The sequence below is a fragment of the Panthera onca genome, chromosome B3 (assembly GCF_046562875.1).
Source record: "Panthera onca isolate mPanOnc1 chromosome B3, mPanOnc1 haplotype 2, whole genome shotgun sequence".
NCBI classification, from domain to species: domain Eukaryota; kingdom Metazoa; phylum Chordata; class Mammalia; order Carnivora; family Felidae; genus Panthera; species Panthera onca.
The window spans coordinates 105,900,440-105,916,389 of NC_138344.1; the positions used below are offsets into that span (position 1 = coordinate 105,900,440).

At 37.3% G+C, this 15,950-nt stretch overlaps 1 protein-coding gene across 2 annotated transcripts in view; it reads right to left on the reverse strand.

The window, feature by feature from the left end:
• RTN1 (reticulon 1) overlaps positions 1 to 15,950 on the reverse strand; it is a 226,573-nt gene that overhangs the window by 23,667 nt on the left and 186,956 nt on the right. The window contains exon 1 of one of the 2 annotated variants that reach the window (XM_060619948.3): positions 1,747 to 1,977. The exons of the other annotated variant lie outside the window; for it this stretch is intronic. Coding sequence (XP_060475931.1) covers positions 1,747 to 1,807 — 61 coding nt within the window. The 5' untranslated portion in view covers positions 1,808 to 1,977. Of the gene's footprint in view, positions 1 to 1,746; positions 1,978 to 15,950 lie in introns of those variants that run through there. 2 annotated transcript variants of the gene reach the window in all.

The following is a 15,950-nucleotide window of genomic DNA, read 5'->3' on the forward strand; positions in this document are numbered from 1 at the left end:
TTTCAATAGACAAATGATGACATTTGCCTTATTTTCTGATTATCAACAGCCATGTACCTTTTTAACCCCTGCAGTGAGAAGGTCAAGTGAGGAAAACCCACAGGACTGTAATGAAATAGCATCTCCTATCGTATACAAAGAAAAAAGAAAATCTGCATGTTTTGGCATCTACTTTTGGTCAGAATAGAAGAAAACCCATAATAGTCTAAAAGCCAACTTTTTTATGTCCTCGTGTTCAACTAAACTTGATATTATGTCAATCTATAGTTGTTTAAGTGTGTATCAAATAAACCAGAGGAGTTTAACGCGTAAGAATGAAATGTCACCAAGAATTTTCACAACTGCCTTCTGTATAAAACATGCTATTTCATGTCATTGGCATCATTCTCTAAAATTATGCCCCTGAACTGCTGGAGATTTCTTACTTCCTAGCTTTTAAATTTATTAGGCCCATTTATTTACTTTTGACAGTTGTTATTTCCAATAGACCTACATAATTTGAACTCGACAATTCTGTTTTATGTCACCGCCACCCGAACCAACAAATAAGAGACAGCCAAAGTGTTCTTAATTCTGAGATTGGTCTTTACTTTTTCTTTGCTTAAAAAATTTACTGAAAAAAATCCTACAGGGGCTCTAAAGATGAAAAGCCATCCTATTCCTTCTGTGATATAAAATGACAAGGGGAAGATGCCAGGTTTAAAAAAAAAAACAAAACACACCAGCTTCTGCTCCAGAGTATTTTTGGTCCCCTGAGGGACGCTGCAACCCTTCAGGTTAAGTCAAAAGCGCCTTCTTCAGAACCTTATTTGTTAAATATTAAAAGACACTTCATCTCACAAACACCAGAGTTTACAACACATAATTCATTCTTCCAAATTCTCTCTTTCTCCTCATAATCTCACACTGAGCAAGGTGAAGGAGAGAATTTTAATGTAACAAAGGAGATGGATGTGTGAAGTATGAGGCTGAATAAAAATGGCTGAAAAGCAATCCAAGCGAGGCTGGAGGGTGGCCACACCCAGTGCTAATATGGACTGTTTCAAAATAAATCTGCTATGCCAGAGGGTACTGGGCACTGCTTTTATTTCCCCTCTACTTGTTCCACAGATACCCATTATTAATAAATAGTAGTTACAGGTTACTCCAATGACAGACAAAAAACCCTGAAATATTTCAAAGTGAGCCATCCTAATATGTGGCTACGCCATCATATTTTCAGGATTTCGAGAGCCAGACTGCATTTCCAGGCTCCTTTGTGTGACCACAAATAACCACCCTGAAATGGGTGTGTCCCTCTTAAAAGGATGCACTAGAGCCCTCTCACTTAATGCTTCTACCAGGAGATTTCAACCTTTCTGCAGAAATTAAATGCAACGGGATTCATGGAACAATAAGAAAGCATTTCAACTCCGGGGAGGAGAACAGATTAAACAAGTACTGAATGATCAATGGATCCCGAAAGAGCTCCCCAAAGAGGCAACTGATGCATTATTTAAATTTCTAGCATTACAACAAGAAAACAAAGGGGTGGGGGCGGGGGGGGGGGGTTAAAAAAAAAAAAGAAAAAGAATGCAAACACCATCCATTTTGATTTTTGACATGACAAGTTTACTCCCCCCAACACAAAGCTCTTGGGTATAAAGCATGCATAGGTCCCACAGGTGAAATGATGCACAATGGCCGAGTCCGGGTCCCGGGGTTCCCGTGCACCGCAGGCATGCACTACCGAAATAAAGAGAATACCCTGACTTTTCCAGTTGCTCCACACACAGTCCATCTTGGTGGAATCGGCAGTGGCCTGCATCGTGCGGGTTTTGGAGGCTCGCCGTTGCTCTCCTCGGGGGCGCGGAGCTGGCACTCAGGGTCTGCGCCCCGGCTGCAGCGGCAGGGCTCACCGTGGCCGCGCGGCTGCAGACTGACTGAGGCTGCACCAGCCGGCGCGCGGCGAGGGGCGGGCGCGTCGCGGGCGCCGCAGTCTCCGCGGCAGCGAATCAGCGCGGCGCGGCCCCGGGGCTGCCTGCGCGCACAGGGATGCGGGCGCCGCTCGATGCGAGAGCGCGGGCTCGGCGTCCGTCCTGGGGGCCTGCCCTGGAGACGGCTGAGGCGGCTCTGACCCGGGAGGCACAAAAGCAGGCTAGGTGTGGGAGGCGTGGGAGAAGAGGAGGGGAAAAGGGCCAAGGGCGGGGATCAGAGTGCGGCACTCGGGCTGTTCCTGGGAGTTCCTGACACGGGGTGCATATTCTAGAAATTTCTTAGACACCCAAGAAACCTGTTGGGTAAGACGCAGTTGATGTCAGCACAGATGGCAGGCTTTCAGCATAATGCCCCCTAATTGTCCCCGTTGCTCATTCACCTCTCTCTTCCCCAATTCTTTACATTCCAGCCACGGTTTATTTTAATTGCCTGGCATCTTCCAAGCAATCGCCAGATCTTTTCCTCTTTCTGGAATATTCCACGGCTATCCAAAACCTTTGTTGGCAAGCCACAATCAGTAAAGAAATCCTGCTGCTCAGTAGGTCTTGTGTATTTCTCCTGTTGCCCCTCTTCTCCAGCTCAGTTTGTGGTTTGAACGAATACATATCAGTCAGAATGTGGTGCCTGTAGGCTCTGGTTCAAAGCCTTTGGACTTCCCCACATGGAGTTATTTGTCACTGCACTGATATTCCAAGAGAGGTCAGTTGTGGGGGCACCAGAAAGAAGCCAGGGAAGAAAAGGGCATTCTGCCTCAACAACATCATCTTTGGGATTGAGTGTTGGGGGGAGATGGAGGTGGGCAGTGTGTATCATTTGGGAGATACAAAGCTGGTTTCCAATCCCAGTGAATCAAGATTCAAGTCCCCAGTCACAATGCAGATGCCAATGGGAGGTGTCCTACTATTTAAACCTTACCATGAAATACTTCATCAGATTAAACACCAAGGCTTTGAGAGAATGGACAGGGGATAGGTACATTTTGATGAAGAAAAGAGAGATGGCATAGAGGAAGGCCTTGAATTTGGGCATTATCTGGGGAAAGACAGTCCTGGTGGAAGGAACCCTTGAGGAGACAAAACATAACATGGGGACAGAGGGCACCTTGGGAACCATAGGGGCATACAGAAGGAAGAGTTCCCATTTTATTTGTTGTGGCATGGCATTATCCATGACACAGGATTCCTCTCTCTCCCTTGGGGACAAATGGAGCCTTCACGATTCTTCCACGGTTCCCAGAGACATTCCTTGCCAGACCCAAATCTACATTTGCACATCCTGTACCAGCGAGGACTTAAAGACAGGAGTCTCAAGGTTATGCTGTAGATATGATTTATCTTTCATTTTATGAAGATTATACACTTTAAAATGGGATCTTTGAGATGATGCGTATTCTTTTTAGGATGCGAGCTTCCAGAGAAACCGAGCCTCTCTCCGTATCTCTGTAACATAACTGAAACTACTCATGAAGCTTAATAAGAATGAGATCGGGAGGATGATTTGGCACTCCTGGGCAGCTGAAGTCTCCTACAAGAGGAGGAGTGTCAGAGCTACCACGGAGCTTACAGGAAGGAAAAAAGTTATTACAAAGCACTTTTCAAATTGACCTGCTCCAGTGACAGTGGTGACTTTGTAATATTTCTATTTCCATGCCCCCTCCCAATTTTTTTTTTTCAACATCACGGTCATGTTTGGGAATTCAGTCAGCAAAATACTGAAAAGACAGGTACTGGATGATTTGACCAGCAGTGAATGCTCACTGTATGAGGCAAGGCTGGACGAACTAAAAACAGGTCGGGGGACAAGACTCAGAGGAAGGAGAAGAAAGGGGTTGCCATTGTGGGCTGCTGCCACACTGGCCACTTTTCTGTTGGAACCCTTTGGAGCCTTGGCCACTAGGAGGCACTGCCAGTCCAATGATAGCCCCAGTCTTCAGACCTAAGTCCAGAAGGTGCCCCCCACCAGTTACCTTTAGTGGCGAGTATTAAGTGTCCACTGAGTTACCAGAGCCACTGTTCATTGGTAATCTGACAGCACGGTTCCGCAAGCTGAGGGCAGCAACATCCCCGGTGAGGGAAAGCAGGCAGAGGCAAGCTCTCCCTCAAGTGAAGGGGAGGGTGTCAGACTTCTTGGGCCATGGGTTTCCATTGGCTACAGAGTTGACCTTGGAATGTCAGCTTAGCTGAAAGGCCACATTGTGTGTAGTCATGCTGAATGTGAAGACGGAAGCTTGATGACACCCAAAAAATCAAGATAGCAGTTTGACAGCTGAAGGTTGAGGTGAGGCCTCTGATGCCACAGAGATACACACAAATGAAATAAGAATTGAGGGGCAGAGGTAGTAGGTGAAACAGGAATGAACTTATTAAAGAAAAGTCAGGCAGGAAAGTATGAAGAACTTGACTGAGAATTGGAGGATGTGGGCATTAGACCCACTTATGTTGCAAAAGTTAGTTATGTGGCCTTCGGCAAGTTATCACCTTTATCACTTTCCAACCTTCCTCTCATACAGATGAATTACAGCTTTAGATCTTTGTTTTTGTGAAATAATAATTTATTTCTTGTAGACACTGTAAGTGGGTACTTCCTTTGCACAAGTACCCACACAGTATGAATTGAAAGCTCTTGCCAAGATCAAAATGATAAAATGGGTAGAAAAGATATGTAAATTTTCCTTGAGGGGTGAAAGAAAACAGAAAGCAAAATCAAGCTTGCTAAATGCGGGCAGGAACGGCCACTGTCTTTAAACCAGGAGAGAACAGACGGGCTTTGTACACAGCCAGCTCAGAACTTGGTTTAGGTGCCTGCCAGGAGAGGAAGTGATTTCTTTAGTTTTCAGGATGAAATCATGCTGTAGGCATTCAGTTCTAAGGAAAAACAAAATAGTCAAGTTTTGAAATCGCATCCCAGATCAAGAGAAGTGTTGAAGACTACAATGCTCAGAATGGCTGCATGGTGTCTGTTTTTGTAGCCCTAGGATTTTACCGATGAGAATCAGTGGCACCTACACTGATACATTTATTCGATAAATATTATTCAGCACCTATTGTATTCCAGACACTGTTCTAGGCATAAAGCAAAATTGCTACTTTTAAGAAGTTCATATGCTACTACGTGTGGGATGGGCAGCTAATAATGAAAGAGGTAAATATATATTTCACTTGTGGACAAGTGTACAGAGGGAAATAAAGCAGGTAAAGGGGATCGAGAATGGGAGTGGGGTAGAAGTTTTCTATTTTATGAGGAGAGTTAGCAAAGGCCTACCTCATAAGGTAAAATTAGAGCAGACACTAAATGAGAGAGAAGGAGAAAGCCATTAAGCTATATGGGAGAGTAGCATTTATAAATGCACTGAGTTTTCAGGACAGAATGTAATAGCTGGTAAACTATATGAAGCTCATAGAACTCCTTGTATAGTGTGTGTGTGTGTGTGTGTGTGTGTGTGTGTGTGTGTGTGTGTGTGTTTAATGCTTTGAGAAGTATAGCAATTGGAAGGAAAGGCACAAAACCAAAAAAGTACTTCATTATGATCAAAGAACACTAAGAACTCTGCTTTATGCCATATGGAATAAGGAAATTTAAAGTAACAACTAATTTGGTACATAACCCACGGTACCAAAATAATGCATGAATTGCATTCAGTTCAAATAACAGATTAGCACTTGTTATTTGCCAGGTGCTTTCTCATATGGTATATATTTAGTTGTTACAGGACCCCTAAGAGGTAGATAGTGTTTACATTCATTTTCTTGATTCATTCATTCATCCAATCTCCAAACATTTACACAGTCCATACTAAGTGCCTGTCATTGTAAATACAAAGAGAGCTACCCACTAGAAACTTGAGTTTAGTAGGGGGAGATTCACACATAAATAGGTAAATGCAATCAACTGATAGATGTATGAGCAGGAAAGAGTGGATACACAGTGACTGGAGGAAGAAGAGGTTTCAGGAAAAGCTTCAGAGAATAGATGATAATTAGGTTGAGTTATGAAAAAAAGAGGATCACCAGTTTGAGCAGACAGATATGGAAACTGAATCATGGACATGTGCAAGGGACAGTGAGACAGACTCAAGGAATAATACTGTCAGAAAATGAAGGAAACATTGCAGAGTTTCAAGGGGAGGAATAACACCTTGAGAAGTTGAATAATTTATCCAAATTTGGCTTAAGATTTCCCAGAATTGATAAAAGCCACACATTATAGCACTGAGCAAGACAAGAAAAAATCGATACCCTGACCCACATCATAGTGAAACTGCAGGGCATCAAAGACAAGAGAAAATCCTAAAAGCAGGCATAAGTAAAAGATACATTGCCTCAGAGAAACTGTTGGGCCAGCTGCAGTCTGTTAATTAACTGAAGCCAGAAGACAACAGAATAATGTCCTCAAAGGAGTGGGGGGGAAATAACTGTCATCTAGAATTTTGTACCCAGCAAGACTACCACAGGCATTTTCAACTATGTAAGAAATGAATTTCCCAACTGCAAGCCCTGCAGAAAAAGCTACCAACATTCATACTTCTGGAAGAAGAAAACTGAACTTAGAAGAAGCGAAATGCATGAAAGAATGCTACGTGTAAAAACTGGTAATGGCTAATTTGGGGGTTTATAAAAGAAAGGTGAAATTAAAGTAGTAGACAAAAAATAGAACATAAGGTAGGAAGGAGTGATGAAAGTGAAAGCATCCTAACTTTCTAGTACTATTCAGGAGGACAGTAGAGATCTTTAATTTTCTTTGAGACCTTAATTTTAGACTATGAAAAGTCAAATTTGTGTGTTAAATATTTAAGGGTCACCACTAGAAATAACTAAAACATATAACTACTAAATGAGTAAAAGGTATAAACAAGGCAATCAATATATTAAATCACATTGAGGTCAGGAAAGGAAACCATGAGAAACAAAGAAGAACTGGTAAATAGAAAGCATAAAATAAAGTATTAGAAGGTATCTAAATATATCCAAATAATGCCAGCTAAAAAGATGGAAACTCTCAGATTAGATGAAAAAAATCTAGTTTAAGGATGTTTATAAAAAGAAAATCCTAAAACATACTGACACAGTAATGTAAAGAACTACATCAGGTTAATAAATTTTTGCATAGTGATTTTGCTAAACTCGTATTAATTCTAATTGTGTATTCTCTTGAATTTTCTACGTACATAATCATATTCTCTCTGAACAAATATGGTGTTATTTCTTCCCTTCCTATCTTTATACTTTTAACTCTTTACTTTGACTTACTGCACTGTCTAGGACTTTCACATACAATGTTATGTAGAAGTGGTAAAGGTTATATATTCTCTGTTTTACTCTTGAATTTAGGGGAAAAGTGTGCTCAGAATTTTACATTAAATATGATGTTGGCTGTGAATATTTTAGCTGTCTTTTATCAGATTAAGGCAAGTTCCTTCTATCCCTAGTTTTTTTTCAGTTTTTGTCTTGAACAGGTATTGAATCCTATCAAATGCTTCTACTGAAGTTACTGAAATGATCAGAGATTTTTGTCCTTAATTCAGCTAATACATAAATAAAACAGATAGCATTTTGAATGTTAAACCAACCTTGCATTCCTAGGATATACCCCATATGGCTCTGATGTGACATTCTTTTTACATATTGCTACTCAATTTGGATTCAATTTTCTAATGATTTGTGTAGACTTTTCCTATATATATTCATGAGCTCTATCCTCTACCTTTCTTTTCTTGTAATATCCTTCTTGAGTTTTTGTAATATCCTTCTTATGCTGGCCTCACAAAAGAAGCTGAAGAGTGTTACTCCCTCCCATATTTTCTAAAAGACTTTATGTAAGGTGGTATTATTTCTTTTTGGAATGTTTGGAAGAATTCACCAGTGAACCCATCTAGACCTGGAGGGTTTTTTTGTGAGATGCTTTTTTTTTTTTTAATTTTTTTTTTTAACGTTTTATTTATTTTTGAGACAGAGACAGAGCATGAACAGGGGAGGGGCAGAGAGAGAGGGAGACACAGAATCGGAAGCAGGCTCCAGGCTCCGAGCCATCAGCCCAGAGCCTGACGCGGGGCTCGAACTCACGGACCGTGAGATCGTGACCTGAGCTGAAGTTGGCCGCTTAACCGACTGAGCCACCCAGGCACCCCTGTGAGATGCTTTTTAATTATAGATTTCCTTAGTAGATACTGGATTATTCTAATTTTTAACTTCTGCTTGTGTCAGTTTTAGTAATTTTTATTTTCCTCAAATCAATTCATTCATTTAAAATATATTGTCAAATTTATTGGTATAAATCATTCATAATATCATAATGTTATGATTGTAATAATCTGAGAGGCTATAGCCATGTCTACTTTTTCATTTATGATATTGCTAAGTTTTATTTTTCTCTCATTTCTTGATCATCTTATTGGAGGTCGATCAATATTATGAATGAATTTCAAAGAATAATTTTTTTTCTTTTGTATATCTTTGTATATGCTATTTCATTGTACTCCTATTTTTATAATTATTATTTCCTTCTTTTACTTTTGTTTTTCTTTTCTTACCTCCACAAGATAGAGGCTTAGATTATTTTCAGCCTTTCTTCTTTGCTAATATATTCATATTCACTTAAAAGTATAAAATTCCCTCTAAGTACTGTTTTAACTGCATCCTACAAGTTTTGAAACATTATATTCATGCTATTTGTCCAGTTCAAAATACTTTCTAACAGTCGTCTGTGACTTTTTTCCTTTTGTCCATTAATTATATAGAATTATAAACTTTCGATGATTGTTGTAACTATCCTATTGTTTATTTTCAGTTTAATTCATCTGTAGTCAGACAACAAACTCTGTACAATTTTAATCCATTGAAAATTTCTTGAGACTTGCATTAGAGCCTGGAATATGATCTATTTTGATACATGTGTTAAGTGGACATGGATGTATATTCTGAAATGTTAAGAGTGTTCTATAAATGTAGTTTGGTCATAGTGGTTAATAGCATTATTCAAATAATCTATCTTCCTACTAATTTTTTAGCTGTATGTCTGCCAGATATTGAAGTAAGTATATAACAACATCTAACTTTCATGTTGATTGATCTATTTTCCTTTCAATTCTCTCTCTATATATACATAACTTTACATAATAAATGCTATAAATAAATATATATAAATCTTTATATATATTGAGCACTTATAAATTTAGAATTATCACGTCTTACTGTTGAGTTAACCTGTTTATCATATTATGAAATGTTCCTCTTTATCTCTAGTAATACTCCTTGACTTCAAGTGTAGTTTGGCTGATATAGATATATACACAACAGCTTTCTTTTGGTTGGTGCTTGTATGATATGTCTTTTTCTGTCCTCCATTTTCAAACTATCTGTATCTTTTTATTTTCTTAAAGACAGTATATTCTTGGGCATTTTTTATTTTTTAATGTTTATTTATTTATTTGAGAGAGAAAGAGACAGATATTGAGCAGGGGAGGAGCAGAGAGAGGGGGGAAAAACAGAATCCCAAGCAGGCTCCAGTCTCTGAGCTGTTAGCACAGAGCCCCATGCGGGGCTCGAACTCATGATCTGCAAGATCATGACCTGAGGCAAAGTCAGACGCTTAGCCGACTGAGCCACCCAGGCACCCCTTGGGTCTTATTTTTAATTCAGGATAGTAATCTTTGTTTTTTTAAATTCAGTGTTAAGTCAATTTACATTTAATGTAATCTTTGATATTGTTGGATTTAAGTCCATCAATCTGCTATTTATTTCTTATTTATCACGATCTTTTCCTTGCTCCTTTATTTCTCCTTTCTTGCCTTCTTTCAAAATAATCAAGCCTAGTTTTTATTAATTAATCCATTTATTTGCTACAATAATTTTCTAGTTATACTTTTTAAATACTTTGGTGATTAGCTTACAGTGATAATGTTCATCCTTAACTTACTGGAGTCTATCTTATATAGTACTTTTACAATTTCCTATGCAATAAAATAATTTTACAAGTGTAAACTCCAATTACTGCCTGCCACTTTTAAGCTCGGGTTATCATGTTATAAATACCAAACAATGTAATAATTTTTGTTGTTCTAAAAAAGTCAATAGTATTTTACATCTTCTAACATATATACCTTTTTCAGTGTTCTTCATCTCATCCTGCATTACTATATTTCCATCTGGGATCATTTTATTTCAGTCCAAAGAATTTTCTTTACTATCTTTCAGTTCTGGTCATGGCAACCAATTCTCTCAGTTTTGTTTTTCTTACTTTATTTCACTTTCATTTTTGAATGTTAGTTTCACTGGTTAAAGAGCTCTAATTTGGCAGGTTTTTTTTTTTTTTTCTTTCAACAATTTAAAGAATTAATCCTATTGACCATTGATCACTCCTAGTTTTGGTTGAAAAGTCAGCAGTTGATCTCCTTGTTTCTTTGAAAATAATGTTTCTCATTTTTATGGCTGTTCTTAAAATTTGTATCTTTAGCTTTGGTTTTATGCAGTTTGATTATGATAAGTTCATATTTCCTATGGTGTCTACTGAACTTCTTAAATCTGTATACTGATTGATGCCTTTTACCAATTTTGAAAAAAAAAATGTCAGCCATATTTCTTCAAGTATCCCTTCTGCCTCATTTTCTCTCTTCTTTCCTACAAATCCTATTATTCATAGGTTAGCCCTTCTGACAAGTTTCTTATACTCTCTTCTTTTCATATTTTTATTCCGTTTTTTCACCATTTTGGATTTTTCCTATTGAGCTATCTCTGAGTTCACTAATTTTATCTTCTTCTGTGTCCAAAGAGCTATTAAATGTATCTAATTAAGTTTTAACTTCAGAAATTTTATTTTTCAGTTCTTGAGAGCTCACTTGTATTTATTTTTATAAATACCCTTTCTCTGTTGAAATTCTCCATCTTTTTATCCATTTTCTTTCACATATTTATAATAGTTGTTTAAAAGATTTTATTTAATGTCAGCATCCAGATCATCTATGGGTCAGCTTCTATTGTCTTCTGTCTTTTTAAATTCCAGCATAGCTAATACATATTGTTATATTCATTTCAGGTGTACAATATAGTGATGCAACAATTCTATACAGTACTCAGTGCTTATCATACTAAGTGTACTCTTAATCTCCTATACCTATATCAGCCATCCCCTTACCCACCTTCCCTCTGGTAACCATCAGTTTATTCTCTATAGTTAAGAGTCTGTTTTTTGGTTTATCTCTTTTTTTCTTTGCTCATTTGTTTGCTTCTTAAATTCCCCATATGCATGAAGTCACATGGTATCTGTCTTTCTCTGACTTATTTCATGTAGCATTATACTCTTTAGATCCATTCCCATTGTCTCTTTTTTATGTTTCTCAGTCACATGTTCTTGCCTCTTTTACATGTCTAGTAATTTTTTATAGCATAATAGGTATTGTGTATTCAAGAACTATAAAGACAGGCAGTTGATGCTATTTTCCCACAGAAAGGGCTCACCCCTTCGTCTGTTTAGCAGCTATGGTGAGGGGCTGATCACATCACTTCAATTATATGACAGACCATAAAACAAGACTCAATACATTTTAAAAGAATAGAAATCATACAAAATGTGTTCTTCAACCACTTAGAATAAAATTAACAATCAATAAGGAAATTTGTAAATTCACAAGTCTGTGAAATTTAATCAATAGACTTGTAAATAAACAATGGGTCAAAGAATAAATCACAAGGGAAATTTAAAAATGTTTCAAAATACATGAAAATGAAACAATCAGAGGGTACAGCCAAAGTAATGTACATGCTTAGAGGGACATGTATAGCTGTAAACACTCAGGACAGAAAAAAAAGAAATCAGTAACCTAAACTCCTGCCTTAAGAGAACAGAAAAGAAACACAACTTAAACCCAAAGCAAGCAGATGGAAGAAGTAATAGAGATGAGAGTGGAAATTAATAAAATAGAAAAATTATAGAAAATCAATGAAGCCAAAAGTTGGTTCTTCAAAAGGATCAACAAAATTGACAAACCTTTAGCTAGAATGACTGAGAAAAAACAAAGACTCAAATTACTATAACCAGCAATGAAAGAGGGGACACTGCTGCCAACCTTATAGAATTAAAAAGATTCTAGGGAAATACTATGAATAACTACAGACAAACAAATTAGGTAACCTGGATGAAAATGAACAGATCTTTAGAAAAACATAAACTACCAAAACTGACTCAAGAAGAGATAGAAAATATGAATAGATTGAGATGAAAAGACATTGAATTAGTAGTATTAAAGCTTCCCATGAAGAAACGCCCAGGCCCAGATGGTTTCACTGGTGAGGATCTACCAAACATTTAAAGAATACTTAACACCAATCCTTCACAACTCTTCCAAAAAGAAGAGGAATTGAGAAAACTTTCCATCACACTCTATGAGGTCACTACCACCCTGATACCAAAACCCAACAAGAGTATTATAAGAAAAGAGAATTACAGATCAATATTCCTTATGAATACAGATGCAAAATTCCTCAATAAAATACTGCCAAACTGAAACCAGCAATATATAGAAAGGATACATCACAACTCAGTGAAATTTAAGCCAGTGTAATACACCAACCAATGTAATACATCATATTAATAGAATAAAGAACAAGACCCACGTGATCATCTCAATGCAGAAAAAACATTTGAGAAATTGATCACCTTTCATGATAAAAAACACCCAAGAAACTAGGAAAAGAAGGAAACTTCCTTAATCTGCTAAAAAGGAATCTCGAAAAAACTCATAGCTAACATGAAACTTAATGGCAAAAGATTGAAAGCTTTCCCCCTAAGATCTGGAACAAGACAAGGAAGTTTGCTCTGACAATTTCTATTCAGTATTGCACTGGAGATTCTAGAATATAACAAGGAAAAGAAAGAAAATTGGAAATGAAGTAAAACTATCCAGATTGGAAATGAAGTAAAACTATCTCCACAAGGAGAGCCCGGGTGGCTCAGTCAGTTAAGCATCTGATTTCAGCTCAGGTCATGATCTCTCAGTTCATGGGTTCAAGCTCTGCATTGGGCTCTGTGCTGGCAGCTTGGAGCTGCTTTGGACTCTCTGTCTCCCTCCCTTTCTCTGCCCCTCCCCTGGTTGGACTTTCTCTCTTTAAAAAATAAATAAATATTTAAAAAGAAACTGCATTTCTACACACTAGCAGTGAGCAACAAAGATAAGGTTAAGAAAACAGTTACATTTACAATAGCATAAAAAAATACTTAGGAATAATTTGAACGAAGAAGTGTAAAGTTTATACTTGAAAACTATAAAACATTGTTGAATGAAATTAAAGAAGACTTAATTAAACGGAGAGACATTTTTGCTCATAGATCAAAAGGCTTAATATTGTTAAGATGGCAATATTCCCCAAATTAATCTACAGATTTAATATAAACTGTCAAAATCCAAGCTAAGTTTTTTTTTTCTTTCAGAAATCAACAAATTGATCCTAAAATTCATATGGAAATGCAAGGAACCCATAACATACAACACAATCTTGAAACAGAACAGAGTTTTGGGTCTCACACATCCTGATTTCAAAACCTACTACAAAGCTACACTGATTATGACACTGTGGTACTGGCATAAGGCTAGACATGTAGGTCAATGAAATAAAATTGAGAGTCCAGAAATAAACCCTTATATATATAGTCAATTGATTAAGTGTGCCAAGACCATGCAATGGGGATAAGAACAATATTTTCAACAATAGCGCTGGGACAACTTGCTATACAAAAGAACAAAGCTGGACCCCTAACTTACATCATATACAAAAATTAACTCATAATAGATTCAAGACTTAATGTAAGAGATAAAACTAGAAATCTCTTAGAAGAAAACAGGCATAAATTGTCACAACCTTGGATTGAGCAGAGGTTTTTAATGCCCAAGGAACAAAAGAAAACAGATAAATTCAAATTTTGAACAAGTTTTTTTGACTTAGGAAAAAACCACTTTTGTGCATCAAAGGATACTGTCAAGAGAGTGAAAAAACAGTATTACCTCATACCTGTTAGAATAGTTAAAATTAAAAAAACAAACAAACAAGTAACAGTGATGCTTGGCTGGCTTGGTCAGAAGAGCATGTGACTTGAGCCTCACATTGAGTGTAGAGATTACTTTAAAATAAATAAATAAAACTTAAAAAAAAAACACACAAGAAACGCCAAGTGTTGGCAAGGATGTGGATAAAAAGGAACCTTATGCACTGTTGGTGGAAATGCAAACTAGTGCAGCCTGTGGAAAACAGTATGGATGGTCCTCTAAAAATAGAATTACCATATGATCCAGTAATTCCACAACTGGGTATTTACCCAAAGAATACAAAAACATTAATTCAAAAACATATATGTGCTCCTATGTTTATTGTAGCATTATTTATAAGGCGAAGATATGGAAGCAGCCCAAGTATGCACTGATAGATGAATGGATGGAGATGTGGTGTATACATATACAACGGAATATTATTCAGTCATAAAAAAGAATGAAATCTTGTCATTTGCAACAACAGGGATGGATCTAGAGACTATAATGCTAAGTGAAATAAGTTAATCAGAGAAAGACAAATACCACATGATTTCATTTATATATGTAATTTAAGAAACAAAACTAACAAGCAAAGAAAAAAAAAGAGACAAATCAAAAAAAGGACTCTTAACTACAGAGAACAAACTGATGGTGACTGGAAGGGAGGTGGCAGGATGGGTGAAATAGATGATGAGTACACTTAAAATAGATGAAGAGTACACTTAAAAATGAACTATTGGGACCTCACCAAGATAAAAAGCTTCTCCACAGTGAAGGAAACAGCAAAACTAAAAGGCAGCCAACAGAATGGGAGAAAATATCTGCAAATGACATATTGGATAAAGAGTTAGTATCCAAAATCTATAAAGAATTTGTCAAACTCAACGCCCAAAACCAAATAATCCAGTGGGCAGAAGACCACTGGGCAGAAATGGGCAGAAGACATGAATAGACACTTTTCCAAAGAAGACATCCAGATGGCTAACAGACACATGAAAAGATACTCAACATCACTCCTCATCAGGGAAATACAAATCAAAACCACAATGAGATACCACCTCACACTTATCAGAATGGCTAACATTAACAACTCAGGAAAAAAACAGATGTTGGCAAGGATGTGGAGAAAGGGGAACACTTTTGCACTGTTGGTGGGAATGCAAATTGGTGCAGCTACTCTGAAAAAAGGTATCGAGATTCCTCAAAAACTTAATAATAGAATTACCCTATGATCCAGCAATGACACTAATAGATATCTATTCAAAGGATACCAAAATGCTGATTCGAAGGGGCACATGCAACCATATATCCACAATGGAATATTACCTGGCAACCAAAAAGAATGAAATCTTGCCATTTGCAACAACATGGATGGAACTAGAGTGTATTACACTAAGCAAAATAGTAAGAGAAAGACAAATATCGTATGATTTCACTCATACATGGAATTTAAGAAACACAACAGATGAACATAGGGGAAGGGAAGGAAAAATAAGAAAAACAGAGAGGGAGGCAAACCATAAGAGAATCTTAAATACAGAGAATGAGCTGAGGGTTGCTGGAGGGGAGGCTGATGGGGGGTGGGCTAAATGGGTGATGGGCATTAAAGAGAGCACTTGTGATGAGCACTGGGTGTTATATACAAGTCATGAATCACTGGGTTCTACTCCTGAAACCAATACTCCACTGTATGTTAACTTGAATTTAAACTTTAAAAAAAGAGTGTATTTGTCATGATGAGTATTGAGTAATGTATAGAATTGTTTAATCACTGTATTGTACACTTGAAGTTAATACAATACTGTATGTTAACTATACTAGAATTAAAAAAAAAGAGATTATATATGCTTTAAAAAAAAGATTCCTCCTCCAGATGGCTACGATGCTGCATCTCGGCATGAGGCCTGGTGAACAGAGTGTGAGCTGGAATAGAGCCTCATTCGCCATGTTGGCCAGGCAT